General features: G+C 38.3%; 1 protein-coding gene across 1 annotated transcript in view; it reads right to left on the bottom strand.

Moving 5' to 3' along the window:
• The window catches only part of TDRD1 (tudor domain containing 1), a 42,168-nt gene that overhangs the window by 2,846 nt on the left and 19,466 nt on the right, over window positions 1–19,856 (bottom strand). The window contains exons 11-20 of the mRNA XM_032281701.1: window positions 15,365–15,532; window positions 15,148–15,255; window positions 14,072–14,242; window positions 12,467–12,709; window positions 11,945–12,082; window positions 8,816–8,926; window positions 7,541–7,711; window positions 5,300–5,575; window positions 4,666–4,785; window positions 3,146–3,262 (exon numbers count right to left, since the gene is read on the bottom strand). Coding sequence (XP_032137592.1) covers window positions 3,146–3,262; window positions 4,666–4,785; window positions 5,300–5,575; window positions 7,541–7,711; window positions 8,816–8,926; window positions 11,945–12,082; window positions 12,467–12,709; window positions 14,072–14,242; window positions 15,148–15,255; window positions 15,365–15,532 — 1,623 coding nt within the window. The remainder of the gene's footprint in view (window positions 1–3,145; window positions 3,263–4,665; window positions 4,786–5,299; window positions 5,576–7,540; window positions 7,712–8,815; window positions 8,927–11,944; window positions 12,083–12,466; window positions 12,710–14,071; window positions 14,243–15,147; window positions 15,256–15,364; window positions 15,533–19,856) is intronic.

Below are 19,856 nucleotides of genomic sequence, written 5' to 3'. Positions count from 1 at the left end.
TTTACATCACTTAAACATCCATACCAAAATTTCTGGTTACAATTAAAATTAAATAAAGCATTTACCTCTACACTCCCACTAAAAATGTAATTTTTTTTTTTTTTTTTTGAGACAGGGTCTGGCTCTGTAGCCCAGGCTGGAGTACAGCGACACAATCTTGGCTCACTGTAACCTCCGCCTCCCAAGCTTAAACGATCTTCTCATCTCAGCTTCTGAGATGAGACTACCTGTAGCTGGACTACAGGTGTATACCACATGCCCAGCTAATTGTTTATTTTTGGTAGAGATAGGGTCTTGTCATGCTGCCCAGGCTGGTCTTGAACTCCTGAACTCAAGCTATGCTACGCCTCAGCCTCCCAAAGTGCTGGGATTACAGGCGTAAGACACCACGCCCAACCCTTAATAGGATTTTTTTTTTTTTAATGCATAAAACCACAAGAATAGAGAACAAGAGAAAAGACAACAGAATACTGGAAGCTGGAAAGTAGATGCCTGAATGAAAATGATCTAGTAGAGCCATGGTAGCTCAATCACAGTTGGCAGTGGGGAAGCCAAAATGCATCCCAGCTTGCATCACAGATCCCCAACCCCTAAAGCCTTAACAATTGGTGTTACCATTCAAAAGTTGGAGTTAAGATGGAGTTGGAAATGAAGATTGGCTAAGGAAGCAGTTACTTGCAAAGACATCTGAAAAGGCTTTAGCTCATAAACTCATTTACACGTAACACCTATTTTTAAAGTTACTAAAGAGAATGGTGAGCTTTATGTTCCCATGTTTTAATAATGCTTCTACTTGAGTAAAGAAGACTGGAGGTTTCCTCTCCTGAGAGGATGAACCACAGAGGCGATGGACTAGAGAACGTAAGGCAGAGCAGACCAGACCATGGACAGTTTAACACTGGCAGGCAAGCTGTACGCTTCAGGCAGGAGGCAACCAGCCCCCACAATAGCCCATCAAGATGCTGACACTCGAAGTCCACAGTGAAATGGCACAACCACATCACCCACAGTGAAGGCCACCAGGACAAGCTCCTGCCCGCTCTCAAAGCGACTTCCCAATAACTTCTCAGTGCCCCATCTTAAATACAGGAACAGCACAGGATCATCAGAGATTTGAAGAAAGCCTCTAACATCGCAGAGGAGACCAAAACAAAATAGGACCTTAGGGAAACCAAGGCGAAGGAGGAAGATGGCAATGAACATTAGAAGACTGACAATAATATCCTTGGAGAACTGACATTCCACCCTTGAAAGAAGAACAGGGTAGTATTAAAAAAGATGAAAGAGAGAAGAGGATGTTTAACAGAAGAGTTCAAATTCAGCATTAGAAGACTTGAAGCTCTGAAAAGAAAACAAAAGGAAATAAAAGCATTAATTCAGGAAAGTTTCTCAAACTGAAGCTCATGAATTTCCAGATTTAAAGGGTCCACCCACTGAGTGCCCAGCACAATGGCAGAAAGAAAAACACCATACTAAGGTCACATCATAAATTTCAAAACAGGTGAAGAGAATACTAACAGTTCCAGAAAGGGAGAAAAAATGTACGACGTTTGTGGAATCCGGAATAACATCAATCTTTTGACCAGAAACACCAACACCTAAAACACAAGGAAAGCAGTGCCTTCAAAATTGTAAGGGGAAGGTGATTTCCAATTGAATTCTGTATCCAGGCAACCTATCAATTAACTATTAGGATAAAGACTTTTTCAAATATGGGCGCTAACAGAAAATTTATCTTACGTGCACCTTTTCTCAACTTCTGGAGGACAGGATCCGCCAAAACATGGGAGTAAATCAAAAGGGAAATCAGGGGTCCAAAAAACACGGTGGGGCGAGGGAGGAAGCAATCTAGCTAACACACAGTGGGGCAGTCCTGGAAACCAGGGGGCAGTGCTGAAACAGTCCTCAGCATGGTGAGGAAAAACCCAGGCTAACAGCCCAGGTCTGGGGGACAAGCAGCCTGCACAGAAGCAGGTTGGAAGGCTGAAGATGCCGTCAATATGGTAAAAGTTGATAAAGTACATGTAGTGTTCTGGGGAGTTTGCGCTAATATAGAGAACTGGAAATAAATAGTCAAAGTATATAGAACACTAACAACAAAGTGGCAAAAGAGAATGTAATTGTAATATACTACGCAGCTCAGCTATAGTGTTTATGCAGTCCTAATGAAGTAAAACAGAATACTTACTGAACCAAAAATTATGATTTTTTCTGGGAAGAAAGGGAGAGAAAATGTAGATCCAGTTGTCATACAAAAGAAAAAACTAGTGACATCTGTAAGACCATGAAGTTTGAAGGTCCCCAACTTGTGTCCCTCAACAAAAGTACTTTGGTGTCCATCTAGCCACAAAAATGCTTTTTAAGAGGTTTGGGATCCAGACGGGGGATCTGAAACTCCACTGGAGCCCAAGATTGAAGAGGGCTCTTTCAGAAGGCAGGCCTATTCCCCAGTGGCAGACTTTTAAGACCTCGTTCTCAGCTGCTGACTGGAAGCAGCCCTGTCACCAGGTGAACTCAGCTCTAGCCCCACTTGGCTGCCATCCTGCCACCAGCCACGACTGGCAGGAGCCATGCTTATCCATGCTCCCAGTCACAGGCCCACCAACTGGACCTGACTGCGGACCATGAAGCAGCCCTACAACCTGGCTCCACTCCCATTAACCTTGATCCCAGAGGTAAATCACAATATTTACTTCAAGTGTTATTTATGTTAGCTTAAGAAATTTGTTAAAATGAAATATTAAAATGGATAATGATCAAAGTATACCCTCATCAATAAGCCTGGCTCCCTGAGGCATTTCATTCTTCTTTTAGTACATTCACATATAGAGCCCTATAAATTCTTTGCAACCCCTCCATAAATAAATGTAATGTGACTGATCCACTAGAATAGAATGTGGTTATCTCAAGCTGGTTATCTGTTAAGTACTGACAGACTTGTACAAATCTACCTATATTCTTGCCTAAAAATAATCTACATAGAATTGAAAAGCTGAATAATATGAATTAAGTCCACAACACTGCCTTCCTTCTCTACCTAAACCAAATGAAACATGCAGCTAAAACATCAAAATCTACATAGTATCATGTAAAAGAAAACAGACCCAATACCTTTCCTCAAATATTTTCCCTAAAAGAACCTTACCTGTGTATTTGGCACAGCATGCGTCTCCAATTCTTGGTCTATAGGGTGGTCGACTTTTCGGAGCATTGCAGTACTCTAATAATTCAGCTGTCAATAGGCAGAGCTTTTCCTGATTTTCTAAAACATATAAAAACAATCTTCTGTTAAGAAAATTTCCAATGTTACTATTGACAGTATACGAAAGAATGGCAAGTCTAATCAAAAAATCCTTTGCGTATTAAAATATGCATATTTAAAATATGTACATGTATATGCAATATACATTGTATTTAAAAATAAATATACCCACAACTAGTTGCCATTTGCAGAAGGGATGCAATCAATACTAGGCGGGAATAGGGAGTAAGCCTCTGGTGGATTAATTTCTTGATCAGGGTGGTTATGCGAGTTTGTTCACTCTGTGAAAACTTATTAAGCGGTATTTTTACAATTGTTTAGTGTACTTTTCAGTGAGTGTTATACTTAATAAACTTTTTCTCAATAATATTTCCAATTCATCATACCACATGTTGTCAGGGTAAAAAAACCCTAAGCTCCTGCTTTTTAATACACGGAATAAAGGTAATTTTGTAGTATTAGAGATAAAATTTAAGAGCAGTTATTGGCATTACCACAGTTCTAACTTTGACAATTTGAAACAAAGGTTCATTTTTTTCAGCCTTAAAAGTGTCTGCAAATTATTCTAAAAAGACTGCATTCAACTTGCACTAACTTTTATTCAGATACTACAAGAATAAAGTCATATACATTTAAGATATTCCTTAATTGTAAACTTTGATGAAACAAAAAAATGAAAATTAAACTTCCACATGCTACTTTTCTTCATGGTTGGTTCCAGTGTGAAACGCTTCTCTAAGCCTCTAAGATGTAAAACTATGATTACGGATGGATTACAAAGTCTTTCAATATATCTAAAACAGTAAATAAGATTCAATATAGATAATGTGTTTTTAAATAAGAAATTATACAGTAATTAAGGACCCTTTGTTATTAAAAAGGTATAGACTACCAAGACCAGGCTACTGGATAGGTAAGTGCTGACTGTAGTGGGGCTTCCCTTCATGTTCCCACTTTTTTTTTAAATTTTTTATTTATTTTTGAGACAGAGTCTCACTCTGTCTCCCAGGCTGGAGTGCAGTTGCATGATCTCTGCTCACTGCAACCTCTGCCTCCTGAGTTTGAACAGTTCTCCTGCCTCAGCCTCCTGAGTAGCTGGGACTACACCCAGCTACTTTTTGTATTTTTTAGTAGAGACAGGGTTTCACCATATTTGCCAGGATGTTCTCCAACTCCTGACCTTGTGATCTGCCCACTTCGGCCTCCCGAAAGTGCAGGCATGAGCCACTGCACCTGGCCCCCACTCATGTTTTATAACTAAATTTGCCTTAAGTGTTTTATCAGTTCTTCCTTAAAACAGTGAGCCTCTTTTCCCCTTCACTTCCTAAGGAATTCAAGACCAGCACTTTCATTTTACAGTTTAAAAGATGCGTTTAAGAATGTCTCGAATTTTGGTTTCTTACCTGGCATCCCGTTTGGTAGAGCATAAAACAAGTTTGGGCTTATGATTTCTAATACATTTGCTTGTACAGTTTCACTAACCGGCAATTCTATTGTCTTCCATTGATCAGCTGAAGATGTAGCTGAAAACATGTAAAACACAGGTCTCACATGGAATAAAAAAAATTTACTGTTGTTTTCCTCAATAACATATTTAATTCAATCATTTTTTCATCAACTGATTATCAACATTTGCAAATTCCCAAAATAAAAATCTGTATTTTCACAGAACAATCTATTCAATTTGAGGGATTTTGTGGGCAGTGCAAATAAGTTGACTAGGATGAGAATCCTTGAACTGTTACACTCCTGTAGTATATTTCTGTATTATATTTCTATCTCTCTCAAATATTTAATATAATTCTTACAATTTACTCAATCTTTAAGGGAGATATATCTGTATAATACATGTTTATCTGATAATTAAAATGAGTGTATTTGTTCAATAAAATAATGTTTCAATACATACATTAACCTATTAATCTATGTCCATAGAGCATACTACAGGAAAACTGTCATTTATGATGAAAAAATTTTCATAGTCTCTGAGAGCAAGGAATAACAAATTTAAACAAATAAATGGTTTTAAAATGTTACCTTGAAGTCCCTGTGCATGAACTTGAAGCTCATGTTTATTAACAAGTCTGTCATTTGGTAAGTCTTTACGTGGTAAAACAGATTGTAAAGCCAGATGTTCATCAATCAGAACATCACTGATTATTAAGGGATAGGAAGTGGAAAGATCAGTGAGTTCAATTCCTGTGCCATTTTCAGTGACTTCAACCACTCTGGCTTGCAATTTTACCCCAGTAACACATATCTGAAATCTTGCTATGGTTTCTTTAGACCAATGCTTGTTTTTAGGCTGTGTATCTGGAAAATAAAGACAGCAGTAAAAAGAATCCTACGTACAAGCTTCATTTTTGCTTTAATAATACCCAGGGACCAGGTCTTCGCCAAGTTTACTTTTCAGGTCAGCAATCCTGAATATCTTCAATATCCTCCATGCCTGACTCACAGATAATGCATTTGCTAATACACTCCAGGACATTAGGAGGCTCAGGATCTCTCCTTACTTTCCCTGATAACATTATCTTTACCTGGCATTTTCCAATATGAAAAAATAAGAGTACTGTTTTAGGATTTGTTATGCATAAAATCATGAGTTAACCATTATGCTGGTAAAAGACGTCAGCTGATGCACTTCTACTTTTGTGGACGGACAGTTTTCTAATAATTTCAAAATGTTTTTCATTATGTAAGCAAAAATTATTTTTCTTGGATAATTTTGGCTTACACCCTTGTTTTCTTTGCAGTGACTTTTCAAACTTGAACATGTATCTTAATCACCTAGAGGCCTTGTTAAAACACTGACTGTGGGGCCCTACCCAGAGTTTCTAATTTTGGCAGGTCTGGGGTGGAAGCCAAGGATCTGGAGTATTTAACAAGTTGCAATGTTGATGTTGCTGGATTGGGGGCCATATTTTAAGCAGCACTGGAATAAAACACAGTAATTAAAAATAATAACCTGGGCTGGGCACAGTGGCTTATGCCTGTAATCCCAGCATTTTGGGAGGCCAAGGTGGCAGATCACCTGAGGTCAGGAGTTCCAAGACCAGCCCAATCAACATTGAGAAATCCCATCTCTACTAAAAATACAACAAAATTTAGGCAGGTGTGGTGGCACATGCCTGTAATCCCAGCTACTTGGGAGGCTGAGGTAGAAGAATTTCTTGAACCCAAGAGGCAGAGGTTGCAGTGAGCCAAGACCATGCCATTGCACTCCAGCCTGAGCAACAAGAGCAAAACTCCATCTCAAAAAGAAAAACCAAAAAGAACAATAATCTGAAACTTATTGTAAAATAAATAGAAAACAGATTAGCAGAAGAAGTAAATGTGTCTATGCTGCCTGACTTGACCACTGTTAACATTTTGGAGTCCAACCATCCACAATTTTTATGTGCAGATGTCAAAGATACACACATGCACATATATACACATTCTCTTATAAAGTGTTAATAATAATAACCACTACTACAGGTATAATGCCAAGCACAGTTAATGCTTTGTATTTTTCTTTTATTAACAACTCTGAAGAAGGCAGTACATTTGTAATAATTTCCAGATGAGGAAACAGAAGCACCGAAAGTTTAAATAATTCCCCTAAACGTCTCATAGAAAGCAAGCAGCAGAGATGGCTCTGGAGTCTGTTGTCTTCATTACGCACTCTTTTATAACCTGCTTTCTTCACTTAAATCCTGAACAATTCTTCCTATTAATAACACACACTTAACATCCTCTTAATGACTGTGCAATAAACAGTTAAACATGCAGAACTTTCTGAGTGTCAGACCCTGCCCTAAACCTTCACTTGATCCTAACAACCCTACGAAATAATTGCTATCATTTATCCATTAAATAAATCATTTACCCAATCTGCTATTATTGACTGTTATTTTGCCATTATTAACAGCAATGTAGTAATTATTTTTATAACCTACTCTGTGCAATTCCCAGATTTCTCTGGGATAAATTACTAGGAGCAAAACTACTAAGTCAGAAGGTATGAACACTTGAGGTTCTTCAGGAATCCTGTCAATGCCGTCCAGAGGATCGTGCAGTTTCTACTCTCACGGTCAGTAAAGCAGCCGTTTCCCTACTCTGACAACAACACTGGACATTCTGGCCAATGTTGTAAATAAATTTCTAAGTTTCATAATATGAAGTAGGATCTTCTAACCCACGCAAAAAGTTAAAATTGTAGATACTAATACTCAGAAAATTATATGCCCCAAATATTAGAAAGTAGTTGAGCAAGTTTCTTATTGTATACCATACCTGCCAACCAGCATCGTATCCCCTGAAAGGGAAGGTTTAAAAATGATGATGGTATCATTCGGAGCTCATCTGTAGTAACTTCTTCGATGTTTCCATAATCCACAAAATGTACTTTAACATTTCCATTTGGTAAGATTTGCTTGACTAAAGCACGATACCAATTACCATCACCTAGGTTTAACACAGAGTTAGTGACATGCAACATTTCCTTTCTATCGACACTTGAAATACTTATTTTGAAAAAAAGCCACGCTTTATCTAAAAGTAGGTAATCAATTTGCTTACTTCCCCAAATCATGCCTTTCATTTTTTCAAAATTCAAAAAATCTCTAGAAATCTATTTTAAGACTATCTCCAAAATTTGTAGTACCATACTTTTAAAGATTTTAAATTAAAAGATTTCATTGATAACCTATTCAATAAACAGAGTGTAAAGGTGCAGGTAAGACTTGAATATACTTGTCAGTTTTGGACATGTATAATACTCTTACCACCAACAGCTCAGATTATTTTACTTGTTATGTGGTAAAAAATAATATATTTTACTTGTTATGTGGTAAAAAAAAAATAATAATAATATAAGCAGTGGCAGGGCGTGGTGGCTCACACCTGTAATCCCAGCACTTTGGGAGGCTGAGGTGAGTGGATCGTGAGTTCAGGAGATCGAAACCACCCTGGCTAACATGGTGAAACCCCATCTCTATTAAAAATACAAAAAATTAGCTGGGTGTGATGGCATGCACCTGTAGTCCCAGCTACTTGGCAGGGTGGGGCAGGAGAATCACTTCAACCCAGGAGGTGGAGGCTGCAGTAAGCCAAGATCATGCCACTGCACACCAGCCTGGGTGACAAAGCAAGACTCCATCTCAATAATAACAACAATAATTAGTAGTAGTAGTAAAGTGTAGAAACATTCTTGTAATAAAGATGATTCATCAAACACATTTTCAAAATACTGTAAACACTTATAGAATGACCAGAATAACGAACCTGCCGTGAACAGCTCTTCCAGGAGCTAACTTATTTTAATATTATCAGAAATTCTGGAAATAAAAGCATTAAAATAATGTTTAATAAAATTTAGGCAACAAAGCATCACTTGGAGGTTCCTTGTTACAAAGAGAGAAGGAAGAACACATGACATCGTAAGTATTCATTTAGTCTTGGCCATGAAAAATATTTGCTTAAATGTTAAGAATACGTACACTAAAAATAAGGGTTGAATGTTAAGAAATTAAGATTCTAAAAGTCAAGATTACACCAATTGGAACTTACCTGCAAAAAAAGCACAACAAGGTTGTCCTGCCTCTGCCTTGAAAACATTAGGTAACTTCTGCTGGCAATGTTCTGCTAATGACTTGTTCAAATCATTCAGTTTCTTTAAAGCTGAACATAAAATACATGTAGCACTTAATATTAGAAGATACAGAACATAAATTTTCCTTTAAAGTCAGAAAATGTCTTGATCATAAAAATCCCAGGGAGGGGAGGGTGGGGAGGGATAACATGGGGAGAAATGCCAGATATAGTATGCACCTAAAGTAAAACAAATCCATTTTTTAAAAATTTAAAAATTAAAAAATTTTTTTAAAAAATCCCAGGTACCTCCCCAAACTATTTTTTACCCCAATGCTTTTCCTTATTAAAAAATTATTGGGCAAATAAGTTGTTACTTAGTTAATAGTCTCAATAAACCTAACACTAATGATTTACAAGGCACAATGACATAATTACAGCATGATTATCAATACACTAAAGCAGGAACTTTGCAGGCAGACAAAACATCCCAGCCATAGACAAACTAAATAAAAGCTGTCCCGAAAGCGACTATAATCCCTAAATGGATGGCACAGATAATATATGCTAAGAAGTCAGAGCTGATGAGCTCTGTATGCTGGAGGTTTCATAAATTCAAAGTACACCACCATTTGAAGGGGAGGGTATTTCCAGAAGGATGACGTGGCTCTGAGACAAAGGACAAAATTATGAAATTAGGCTGCCAAAAGTGGGCAGCAGGCTAGCAAAGCAGACAAGTGGACAGGCGGCCTCTGGAGAGAGACATCAGAGGTGTCCCTGCAAAATGCAGACCATGGAGAGCTTCTGCACGCAGAAGAAAGGGATCTGAACCACTCGGTAGTATCAAGTGTGTGACAAAGGCTCACTTACCGAAACGGAAAATAAATTGTAATGTGTCAGACGTTTCACCTTTCAGGTTAGCCTAAATAAAGTTTAAGGGCACATGATAGGCAATGATACACTCTGCTGCTGGGGGATTGTTTGGCTGGCCTCTAATAAGACTAGCTCTCAAATGCACAAACATACACATTCCTTTGACCTAATACCCCAATAACAATTTTAGCAACTTGCCCCAGGGATATACTCCTAATGTAAAAATCACAGTACAAGGATTTGTTTTAGTAATAAAAGTTTGTAAATCACTAATTCTGTATTTATCCACAATTGGGTTAATTAAATTAGGATTAACCCACAGAGTGGAATACCATGTAGCCAAGAAAAAGAACTGAATGGAGACTAAACACCAAGGTGGCGTCACAGAGTAGCTCCTGGAACAGAAAAAGGACATTAGTGGAAAAGCTAATGAAAACCACAAAAAGTTTGGCGTTCGGTTACTAGTAATATACCACTGTTGGTCTCTTTGTTGCAACAAATGTGCCAAGATCACATGCTAACTACAGGAGAAGCTGGATGAGGCGGATATGGGAACTCTATGTATCATCTTTGCAAGTTTCTGTAAACCTAAAATTATTCCGAAATAGAAACTGTTATTTAAAAAGAGACTGGAGAAAACACCATGTGAATTGATATCCAAAACGCAGTGGAAGAAAAAATGCAAAAATTACTTACCACTTTATACCATTTACAGATACATAAAAGGTATATACTCATACAAGCATATGTACAGAGTGTCTCTGAAAAAACATTTAGTGAGAAGAGGAACCAGGAAACTTACTTTCTACTATGTACATTTTTGTAACTTTTGAATTTTGTAACTTTTGAAGCATGTTTTCATGTTTCCTTCTTCATGTTTGGAATTTTTAGATGTTTGTATAATAATCACCTATATCAATAAAAAGGAACTTCAAAATTGTAAATTTTAACCTAGATGCAATGGTGGCCTACCTACCAAATTATTCTGAATGAAAGAATGACAAATCTCCCAACTATGGGGTCTGACAGGGCCTTAGTTATCTAGGTAAATGTCCTTATTTGACGAAGAAAAACCAAGATTTGCAAAGTCAAGATCAATGATGCTCACCAGAATGGCTCGAATGAAAAAGAAAACACAATGCTTGTGAGGTTGTGGAGCAACCATCTGTTCCTTAATCACTTCAGAAACTGGCCTTTGTAGATGGGGAAGCTGCAAATTTACATACCCTTTATGACCCAACAATTTCATTCCTAGGTATGGACTCCATGAAAATGCCTGCATATGTACACCAGAAGTGCTGTGATGTTCACAGCAACATTAATCTACAGCCCAAGCGAAACAAGCCAAACGTCCAATGGTAGAAGGAAACAAACTGCAATACAATTCATAGGATGCAACACTACGCAGCAAAGAAAAACAACATAACAGACACACGTAACACACAATGAAGACTATGCAGCAAGGAAAAGCAAGGTAAGATACATGCAACAATGTCACAGTGGAGTGGGCAGCAGAAAGGAAGGGGCTCACATAGTGTGTAATCCCATTTCTATAAAGTTCAAAACCTGGAAGAACTAATCTGTGCTATTGGAAAGCAGAAATGTTTATTTTTGAAAGAGAGAAGAGGTAATGATGGGAGGGGACAGGAGGAAAACTTCTGGAATACCGGTAATGTTTTATATTGCTTGACTTAGAGGCTGGTTATACAAGTGTGTGCAGTTTGTGATAATTCATTATGTTGTACTTCTATTTACATATGTATCTATATGTTAATACTTCAATAAAAGTTAAATTTAATTTCTTTTTTGTTGTTGTTGTTTTCTAGAGACAGGGTGTAGCTCTGCTGCCCAGGCTGGAGTGCACTGACATGATCAAAGCTCACTGCACCCTTGAGTTCCTGGGCTCCTCATCCTCTTGCCTCAGCATCCCAAAGTGTTGGGATTATAGGTGTAAGCCGCTATACCAGGCCAAATTTAATTTCTGTAAATGAATTTAGGAGATATTTTATGAAATATAAATGGTTTAAATATAAACAGGTATTGCTGAAAATATAAATAATGGCTCAAAACAGAATAAAAGCTAACTAAGTACAACCAAATCTTCTTGGAAATACAAATACCTACTTGGTTCTTCTTGGAAAGAGATACTTTTATCACTCAGTAACCAACTCACGTGAAGTTACTATCTATGCCAATGTATTTGTAAAAAGAAACAAATGACAAAAATCAACTTACCATCCTCTTTAAGCACGTGGCAATAAAATTCTCCAGGACTATATATTACACAGACCACAACATCTACTGTTTGGTCAACAGCAAGTTCAACCCACGTCCACTCCAATGGATTTATTTTTCCTTCCACACCCAAGGAAACTGTGAAAATAATTAAATATTTTGCAAAATAAATGGACATAGTGGAGGGATGATGTGCGGGGCTGGAGCTGCTGAGGAATCTGCTTTGGAAGAATTGAATTTCCACTGACTTTTTAAGTAACTTTATAGGAATATTAACCTTAAAGTCAGTCTTATAATTATTATCTAAGTAAACTTCAAATTTATATTTCTGATCAGCTGCCAGCAACACGTACAACTCTCCATAAAATTTTATTTTTCAAACATTCTTAAAATATTTAGATGAATGCTTTATTTAAGATGAAAGGCATTCAACATAAATTGTTTTTTTAAGTACAGGAAACTTGTATTTATAGAACCATCTGAACTCCAGAACATGCATTATCTAGTAAACGTTTTACTTACCACTGGCTTCTTTCATGTCACTGGGTTTATCTACCACCATCCCCTGTTCTCCCACGGCAAAGGCTGCATCTATGAGAACTTTGCTAATGCTGACATGAGGCGTTTTGGATTTATCGATAAGCTCCACCAGGGAACTGTTTTCCAACTTGTCCACCACTTTCACTGTGATTATTTTGTTCTGCACAAGTTTTTTCATGAGACAAATAGCTTCGGGAGTCCAAATTCCTAATGATGGCTTTACTCCTAACAAAGAATTTTGAATGAATGTTAAAATTATTTTAAAGCATTTAGAAATATAGCTCCTAATTTCCCCAAGTTAAACTTAAGAAACCTATGGCAGACACTGAAACAAAAACATCTCACTTAAGAACATAAAGATGAATGCATCATTAACAAAGAAAAAGCCTGCTGGTTGCAGTGGCTCACTCATGTTGGGCACAATGGCTCATTCCAGCACTCTGGGAGGCTGACGCAGGAAGTTTGAGACCAGCCAGGGCAACACGGCCAGACTCACATCTCTACAAACAACAAAAGAAAAAGCTTGTAAAAAGCTTCTATAATATGTAAAACAAAACCCACGTAATTTCACTGACATAAAACGTCCAGAAGTACAAATCTACAGAGCCAGAAAGTAGATTGTTTACTACCTGGGGAGAAAAGACTAACCATAAATAGGCACAAGAGACCATCCTGGGGTGATGGAAATGTTCTAAATCAGACTATGGTCATGTTTGTATAACTTAGTAAATTTACTGAGAATTACTGAATTGTATAGCTAACACCTAAAGTGAACATTATGGCAAGTAAATTATAGCCCAATAAAATTAAGAAAGCCACACACAAAAAGTATAAAACAATCCCTGAACAAATACTGGTCCCTTGGATTAACATATGAAACATCGGTGGCACTTACAACTCAATACTGACAGGGCACTTAAAATCAGCAATCCCAAGTTATGCTTCAATCAGTTCATTAAATGCAAGGGCCAAGTAACTTATAAAAAAAATGTTTCGCCTCACTGGTAATTAGGCAAATTAAAGTGATTTCATTTTTACCCTATCAAAATTGGCCAGGATGAAATAACATAGAAGCATCCTTCTGATGCACCAATGTGTACAAGAATGGATTCTCTCAGACTTCTTTTGGTGGGCATGTAAACTAGGTCAACCCTTTCTGGAAGACAATGCACAATATGTATCACAAACATGAAAAGAAGGAGACTTACCCATTCCACCCATGGGAATGTAGCCTAAGGAAGTCTTTTGGGACATAACTACATTTTGTAACATTGCCTAAGGAAAAGATCTGGGATAAGCTGCAAATGTAATTATAAGAATCTTGCTTCGAGCAAATACTTTGAAATACCCTCTGAGATAGGAAACTCCTTATAAATTATGGTACATTTTGATGAAGCCAACTGATGGATGTGGAAAGAAATCTCTGATCCTAGTGGGATAGATGACATGTATAGAAACTTTTAAGCCTCTGATCATGTCGTTTTGAGAAGCAGCTTTTCCCTATTTCATGTATCTTTTCACGTTTTCAATTTTCCTTCTTCACCTTTAGAATTTTTAAAGAATATGGAGGCTATGAAAATTCCATACCTGCTAGCACACACTTTATAGCTTGCATTGGCAGTTCCAACAACTTTGGGATTATGGGGCAAAGTCTCATCAAACTAAGGATTTCAAAGTTTCCATAATCTACATATCCGACCAGTACAGATTCTTCAGAAGCGTAAGCCAAAACGGAGGCACGGTACCACTGATCATCCTCTGAAAAAAAGGAGAGACTCAATCTCAAATGATGTTTCCACTGTAGAGATAAACAAAAACCTTTCCTACTCAAATTAGAGATGGTCATTTATAGATTTTTCTTTAATAGATATGAAGTTTATACAACAGTATGTTTACTAATTTTGCTTATCAGAAGCCTTCAACTCCTAAAATGTAACCTTTATTAGTAGTGTACTACATTAATTATGCCATATGCTGTCATTATTAGTTTACATGCCTTATCTCTCCAGTAGAGTTAGCTCATTAGGACAGAGAATACATACTGATTATGTGAATCACAAGGTCTCAATCAGTACATGAAGTATTTACTAGCAAGACTAGTTATAAAACACCTGGCAAGCATGAATCAACTAGACTACAACCAACCAACTGATCAATTTACTGAAGGATTACTGCATCTCCCCTTCCATGAGGCCCATGGACCTCTCTTTGGCAGAGAATAACATAACCTGGTTATCCTAAGGCAGGACTTGTGCCATACAAAGGCTGCACCATGACAGCGCCACACTTCCAGGCCCTCTTGCTGTTTCAATAAAACCAGTGAAGATATGATCCTGGGAGTTTGCATATCGACCTATTAGCTTAAACAGAATTATCTTTACCAGTCTCCAAAATCCAAAAAGCTGACAAAATAACCCAGAATACCTCCTTTATACCTCCATCTCCTTGACACACACAGGCCCTCTGCCCTTACCCATATCAGACCACACTCCTTCCAACCAGTTTAATTTGATCTATTTAAAAACATGATTGGTTGACTCTAATACTCAAGCTTCAAATCCAGTCATCAGTGCAAACCAAAGACTATGTTTCAACAGTTTTTATTCAATTGTAAGTTAAAAACTAATAATAAATTTTAAAAATCAGTAATACTCTTTCCTTACCTGAGAACTGAGCACAACATATATCACCAATGGCTGGATAAAAATCAGAGCGTGGAGATAACCGACCACAGTATTCACTAAGGGACGCCTGAAGTTCAGCAAGCTTACCTGCAGATAAAGATCACATCTTAAAGAAATATGTATATATACATTATTTCTACATGTCGAGCCTCTTGAAGTACTGTAGCTTGACAGCAAATCAAGAGAACTGACTTACGGCCACTTTGCAGTTGTTGACAAAAGAAGTCTTCTGGTGTTTGAATGTGGGCCACCACACCACAAAACTCATCACCAATATTCAAAGTTAACACTTTCGGGATTAGGTCACTTTTGTCTACAACGATTTTGTTTTCAGCTGTCATTTTTCCAGCATCTTCAGGATCACCTTATCAGAAGAAAACAGAAAAGTAAGCCATTTTGTTTTCATCCAAAGTTAAAAAAAAAAAAATACATATATGTGTATATATGCATGCTTTAATCATTTGAACAAGAGTATTGACTATGACTGCAAGATTCCTGGAAGATGGCAGTTTGAGAGCTCATGCGTGTTTCTTCTTTCCAATAATAAATTATAATAAAGGCAGTTTTTGATGTCACCAAAAGCTAGAGTGTCCCAAGAAAATCAGTGACTTAGAAAAGACAAGTTCAGATCTAATTAAAACGTTCTATAACAGACTCTTTATAGTCCCTAAAAGAGTTCAAGAAAATGTAATTTGGAATAGATATCCTCTCATTATACTGAAGTAGAAACATGTAAGATTAGGACCTACTTACTCGACAGTGAAATGATAAATCCCACAGGGAACAATTAGGATAAAATAATTATAAATTTAAAACGTATTCAATAGTTCAAAAAAGATACAAGCAATCTAAGTAATAACAAGAGAAAAGTAAGTAGGGCCAACCTAAGAGTCTAATAAAGAAAGCCTTCAAAAGCACAATGAAAAATAACTCAGGAAACTCACAGAAATGAAAAAAGCATATACAGTCTATACAATTCCAACTACTCAAGGAATATATTTTTAGCATCAAGATACTTAGCAACATCGTGACAATGTATCAGAATCCTGGAAGACAACGAAAAACTACTACTGCTTTAAGGAACTAAAGGATAAGATATCATTCACTGTAATCCCAGCACTTTGGGAGGCCGAGGCGGGTGGATCACGAGGTCAAGAGATCGAGACCATCCTGGTCAACATGGTGAAACCCCGTCTCTACTAAATATACAAAAAATTAGCTGGGCATGGTGGTGTGTGCCTGTAATCCCAGCTACTCAGGAGGCTGAGGCAGGAGAATTGCCTGAACCCAGGAGGCGGAGGTTGCGATGAGCCAAGATCGCGCCATTGCACTCCAGCCTGGGTAACATGAGTGAAACTCCGTCTCAAAAAAAAAAAAAAAAAAAAAAAAAAAAGATACCATTCACATAAAACTAAGGCTGACTTCATTGTTTTAATCACAGAAATATGAGAAAATAATTATCTATATTATAGACTTATTAAAGGAAATGCTTCTCGCCATTGAAGACCAAGGGGTAACTGGGATAGACCACAAAAAGTGGAGGGAATTTGCTATCTAGGATTGACCTCTCAGAATGTAGTACAATGGATTCCTGAAGTTATGTTAGAAATCCCATTGAAATGGGTAACTGGCTCATAACAGTAGCCCAAGTAAATTTAATGATCTCAAGTGTAAAAGGTAAGAGACAGGCTCAAATTAAAAATCATTTCTTTAAAATGTTCTCCCCCCCACCCAATAAAATCACAACATAAATAAGGGAAAAAGGAAGAGAAAAACTTAACAGCAAGGAAAAGGAACCACTGTCCTGCTGTTTCACAGCACAGGATGCATAATGGTGGAAAGAGCACTAAACAGGAGTAACAGGACCTGGATTCCGGTTCTACGGTGACCCACTGGACCAGTCAGCTACTGTTTCTCTGCATGTACAAAGGTAGTATGGGAGATCTGGATGGTTCCTTTCAGCTGCATGAGTCCGTCATGAGATCCTCCATGAGTTACTGTTTTTTTTTTTTAAGAGACAGGGCCTTGCTGTGTTGCCCAGGCTAGAGTGCAGTGGCTACTCACAAGTGCAATCATGGCACACTGGGGGCCTCAAACTCCTGGTCTCCAACCCATCCTCCCACTTCAGCCTCCTCAGTAGTTCAGACTAGAGAAGCAAGCCACCACGCCAACTTTTAAAAATTATATTTGGCCGCGTGGTGGCTCACACCTGTAATCCCAGAACTTTGGGAGGCCAAGGCAAGCAGATCCTAAGATCAGGGGATCAAGACCATCCCGGCCAACATGGTGAAACCCATCTCAAATAAAAATACAAAAAAATTAGCTGGGCATGGTGGCACATGCCTGCAGACCCAGCTACTCAGAAGCCAAGGCAGGAGAACCACTTGAACCCGGGAGGAGGAGGTTGCAGTGAGCCGAGATCAGGCCACTGCACTACAGCCTGGAGACAGAGCAAGATGCCATCTCAAAAAAAAAAAAAAAAAAAAAAAAAAAAAAAAAATTTATCTTAAACATCTTATGTAGGTCATATGTCATACTAAGCAATGGGGAGAAGTAGTTAAGTAAAAGGCCACAGTCTTTGCATCTAGATATTCTATATCTTGCAGGAGACAGAAGATTTCAATCAGGAGCTAGAATGTGATAAATTTCACAAGAGGTTGCACAATCATAATGCAGGCTGAGTGGAGCTGGGTTTAGCAACACTGCAGGAGGAGGGGACAAAAGCCCAGTCATGTCGCTGGCTTGGCGTGCTGATAGTAGAGACCAAGTTGTAAAGGCTTTCGGCCAGGCTAAGTTAAAAACAGGTAGGACAGGAGGACAGATTTAATTCTGCCACAGAGGCACAGCTAAATTCTTAAGAAGACGGTTTAAAGGGAAGTCTCAGCAATATCCCTTATCTCATCTATTCTAAATTCCAAATCTGATTCTCACATACCCACAAACATGACTTGAATCCAGCAAGCTGAATCCAGAGGTGTCTCAAGCCTCCATTCCCTATGTTGGCTTCAGAACCATGTCCAACCGCCCCCTTACCACAGCTCCTGGGACCTTTAATGATCTGCTCTAGCTTACCTCCTGACCTATACCTCCCGACCTATACCTCCCCATCCTACACCTCTTCACCACCTGCCAAATCCAGCCCTACTTATTTTTCAGTTTCTCAGGCCTGGCCATGCTTTTAACACATGTTCCTTTTCTTGCCACAAACTCCTCACCCCCAGCACCTGGTTATTTCCTGTTCCGTGTGGCATCACTTCTAGATGGCTTCATAGCAAGTGTTAGGTACCTTCCCACCTGCTTCCATTGCACCCTGCACTTTCTCAGTTACACCTGATTTCTCTATCCTACATAATTTCTTCTGCTTCTCTGTACTGGATGAAGGCACCTTCATAGTGCCTTAGTGCAGAAGATATTGCTCAGTGGTTTTCTTGTACCTTCCATCGGATACCTTCATAGCATCTGATATTACTGATGACTCCCAGTCCTGGAAGCATTTACCCTCTGCTGCTCTGGCAAGGTTTTTCCCATTCTGTTCCCACCTTTCCCAACACAGCTCCTCACTACAAATTGCAGGCCCCAGCTTCATCCTCCTCATTATTCTTCCTCATTCTGTTGCTCCAGCAACTTATGGTTTCAACCATGACTACCACTAAACCACTGTTTGGTTTCCTCCTCCAAATGACAAAGAACTGAAAACTTTTCACCAGAGCTGTCCCACCAAAATTTGTGTCTCAGACGTATCACATAGGCAAATCAGACAGGGAGATAAACTGACATCAGAAAATTGTTTCGACTGTCCATGAATGATGATTGTGGAGCTTAGAAAACGGTAGTAGGGAAAGAAAGAAAAAAGGCATATACAAAGGATACTTGGGAAGAAGAATCAATAAAGACATGGCAACCAATTAGATAGGCAAACAGATGGGAGGTAAGAAGAAGTCAGATTTAAGGATGAGTCAAGTGTGCTTATGTGACAGAATGTGTCCAACCATGGCACTGTCAATCTAGCAATCACCTCTGGATGAATCAGCAAGAGACAATGAATTGTATCTACTCCTAAAGCAATAGGTACAGAAGCAAAGCAAAGGATCAAGAAGACAATACAAACACAGGTGAGTAGGCAATTAAGAAATACAATACTGAAAGCAAAATTTCTTGGTTCTCTTGTTAATCTACATCAACCATACACAAAAGTTTTTAAGGAAGTAAAAACCGTAAGAAACACTGCCCTACTAGAACAGAATTTTATAGTCCTATTAATTACTGGTAGAATACCCAAGAACGAAGAAAAACAAACTAAAAAAATGTGAGCTAGTAAGCCCTAATTTGGTTGGCCAAGGTGGCTCATGCCTGTAATCCCAGCACTTTCGGAGGCCGAGGTGGGTGAATCACCTGAGGTCAGCAGTTCAAAACCAGCCTGGTCAGCATGGTGAAACCCTGTCTCTACTAAAAACACAAAAAATTAGCTGGGCGTGGTGGCAGGCACCTGTAATCCCAGCTCCTCTGGAGGCTGAGACAGGAGAATTGCTTGAACCAGGAGGTGGGGGTTGCAGTGAGCCGAGACTGTGCCATTGCACTCCAGCTCGGGTGACAGAGGGAGACCCTGTCTCAAAAAAAGAAAAAAAAAAAAAATCAAAGAAAAAAAAAAGCCCTAACTCTAAAGTGTTATGATAATTAATACTTCATAA

The sequence above is a fragment of the Sapajus apella genome, unplaced genomic scaffold (assembly GCF_009761245.1).
Source record: "Sapajus apella isolate SASKATOON/1434 unplaced genomic scaffold, GSC_monkey_1.0 scaffold13, whole genome shotgun sequence".
Classification (NCBI taxonomy): Eukaryota; Metazoa; Chordata; class Mammalia; order Primates; family Cebidae; genus Sapajus; species Sapajus apella.
Note: the sequence above shows the minus strand (reverse complement) of the source record. Positions and strands in the feature narration are given on the sequence as shown.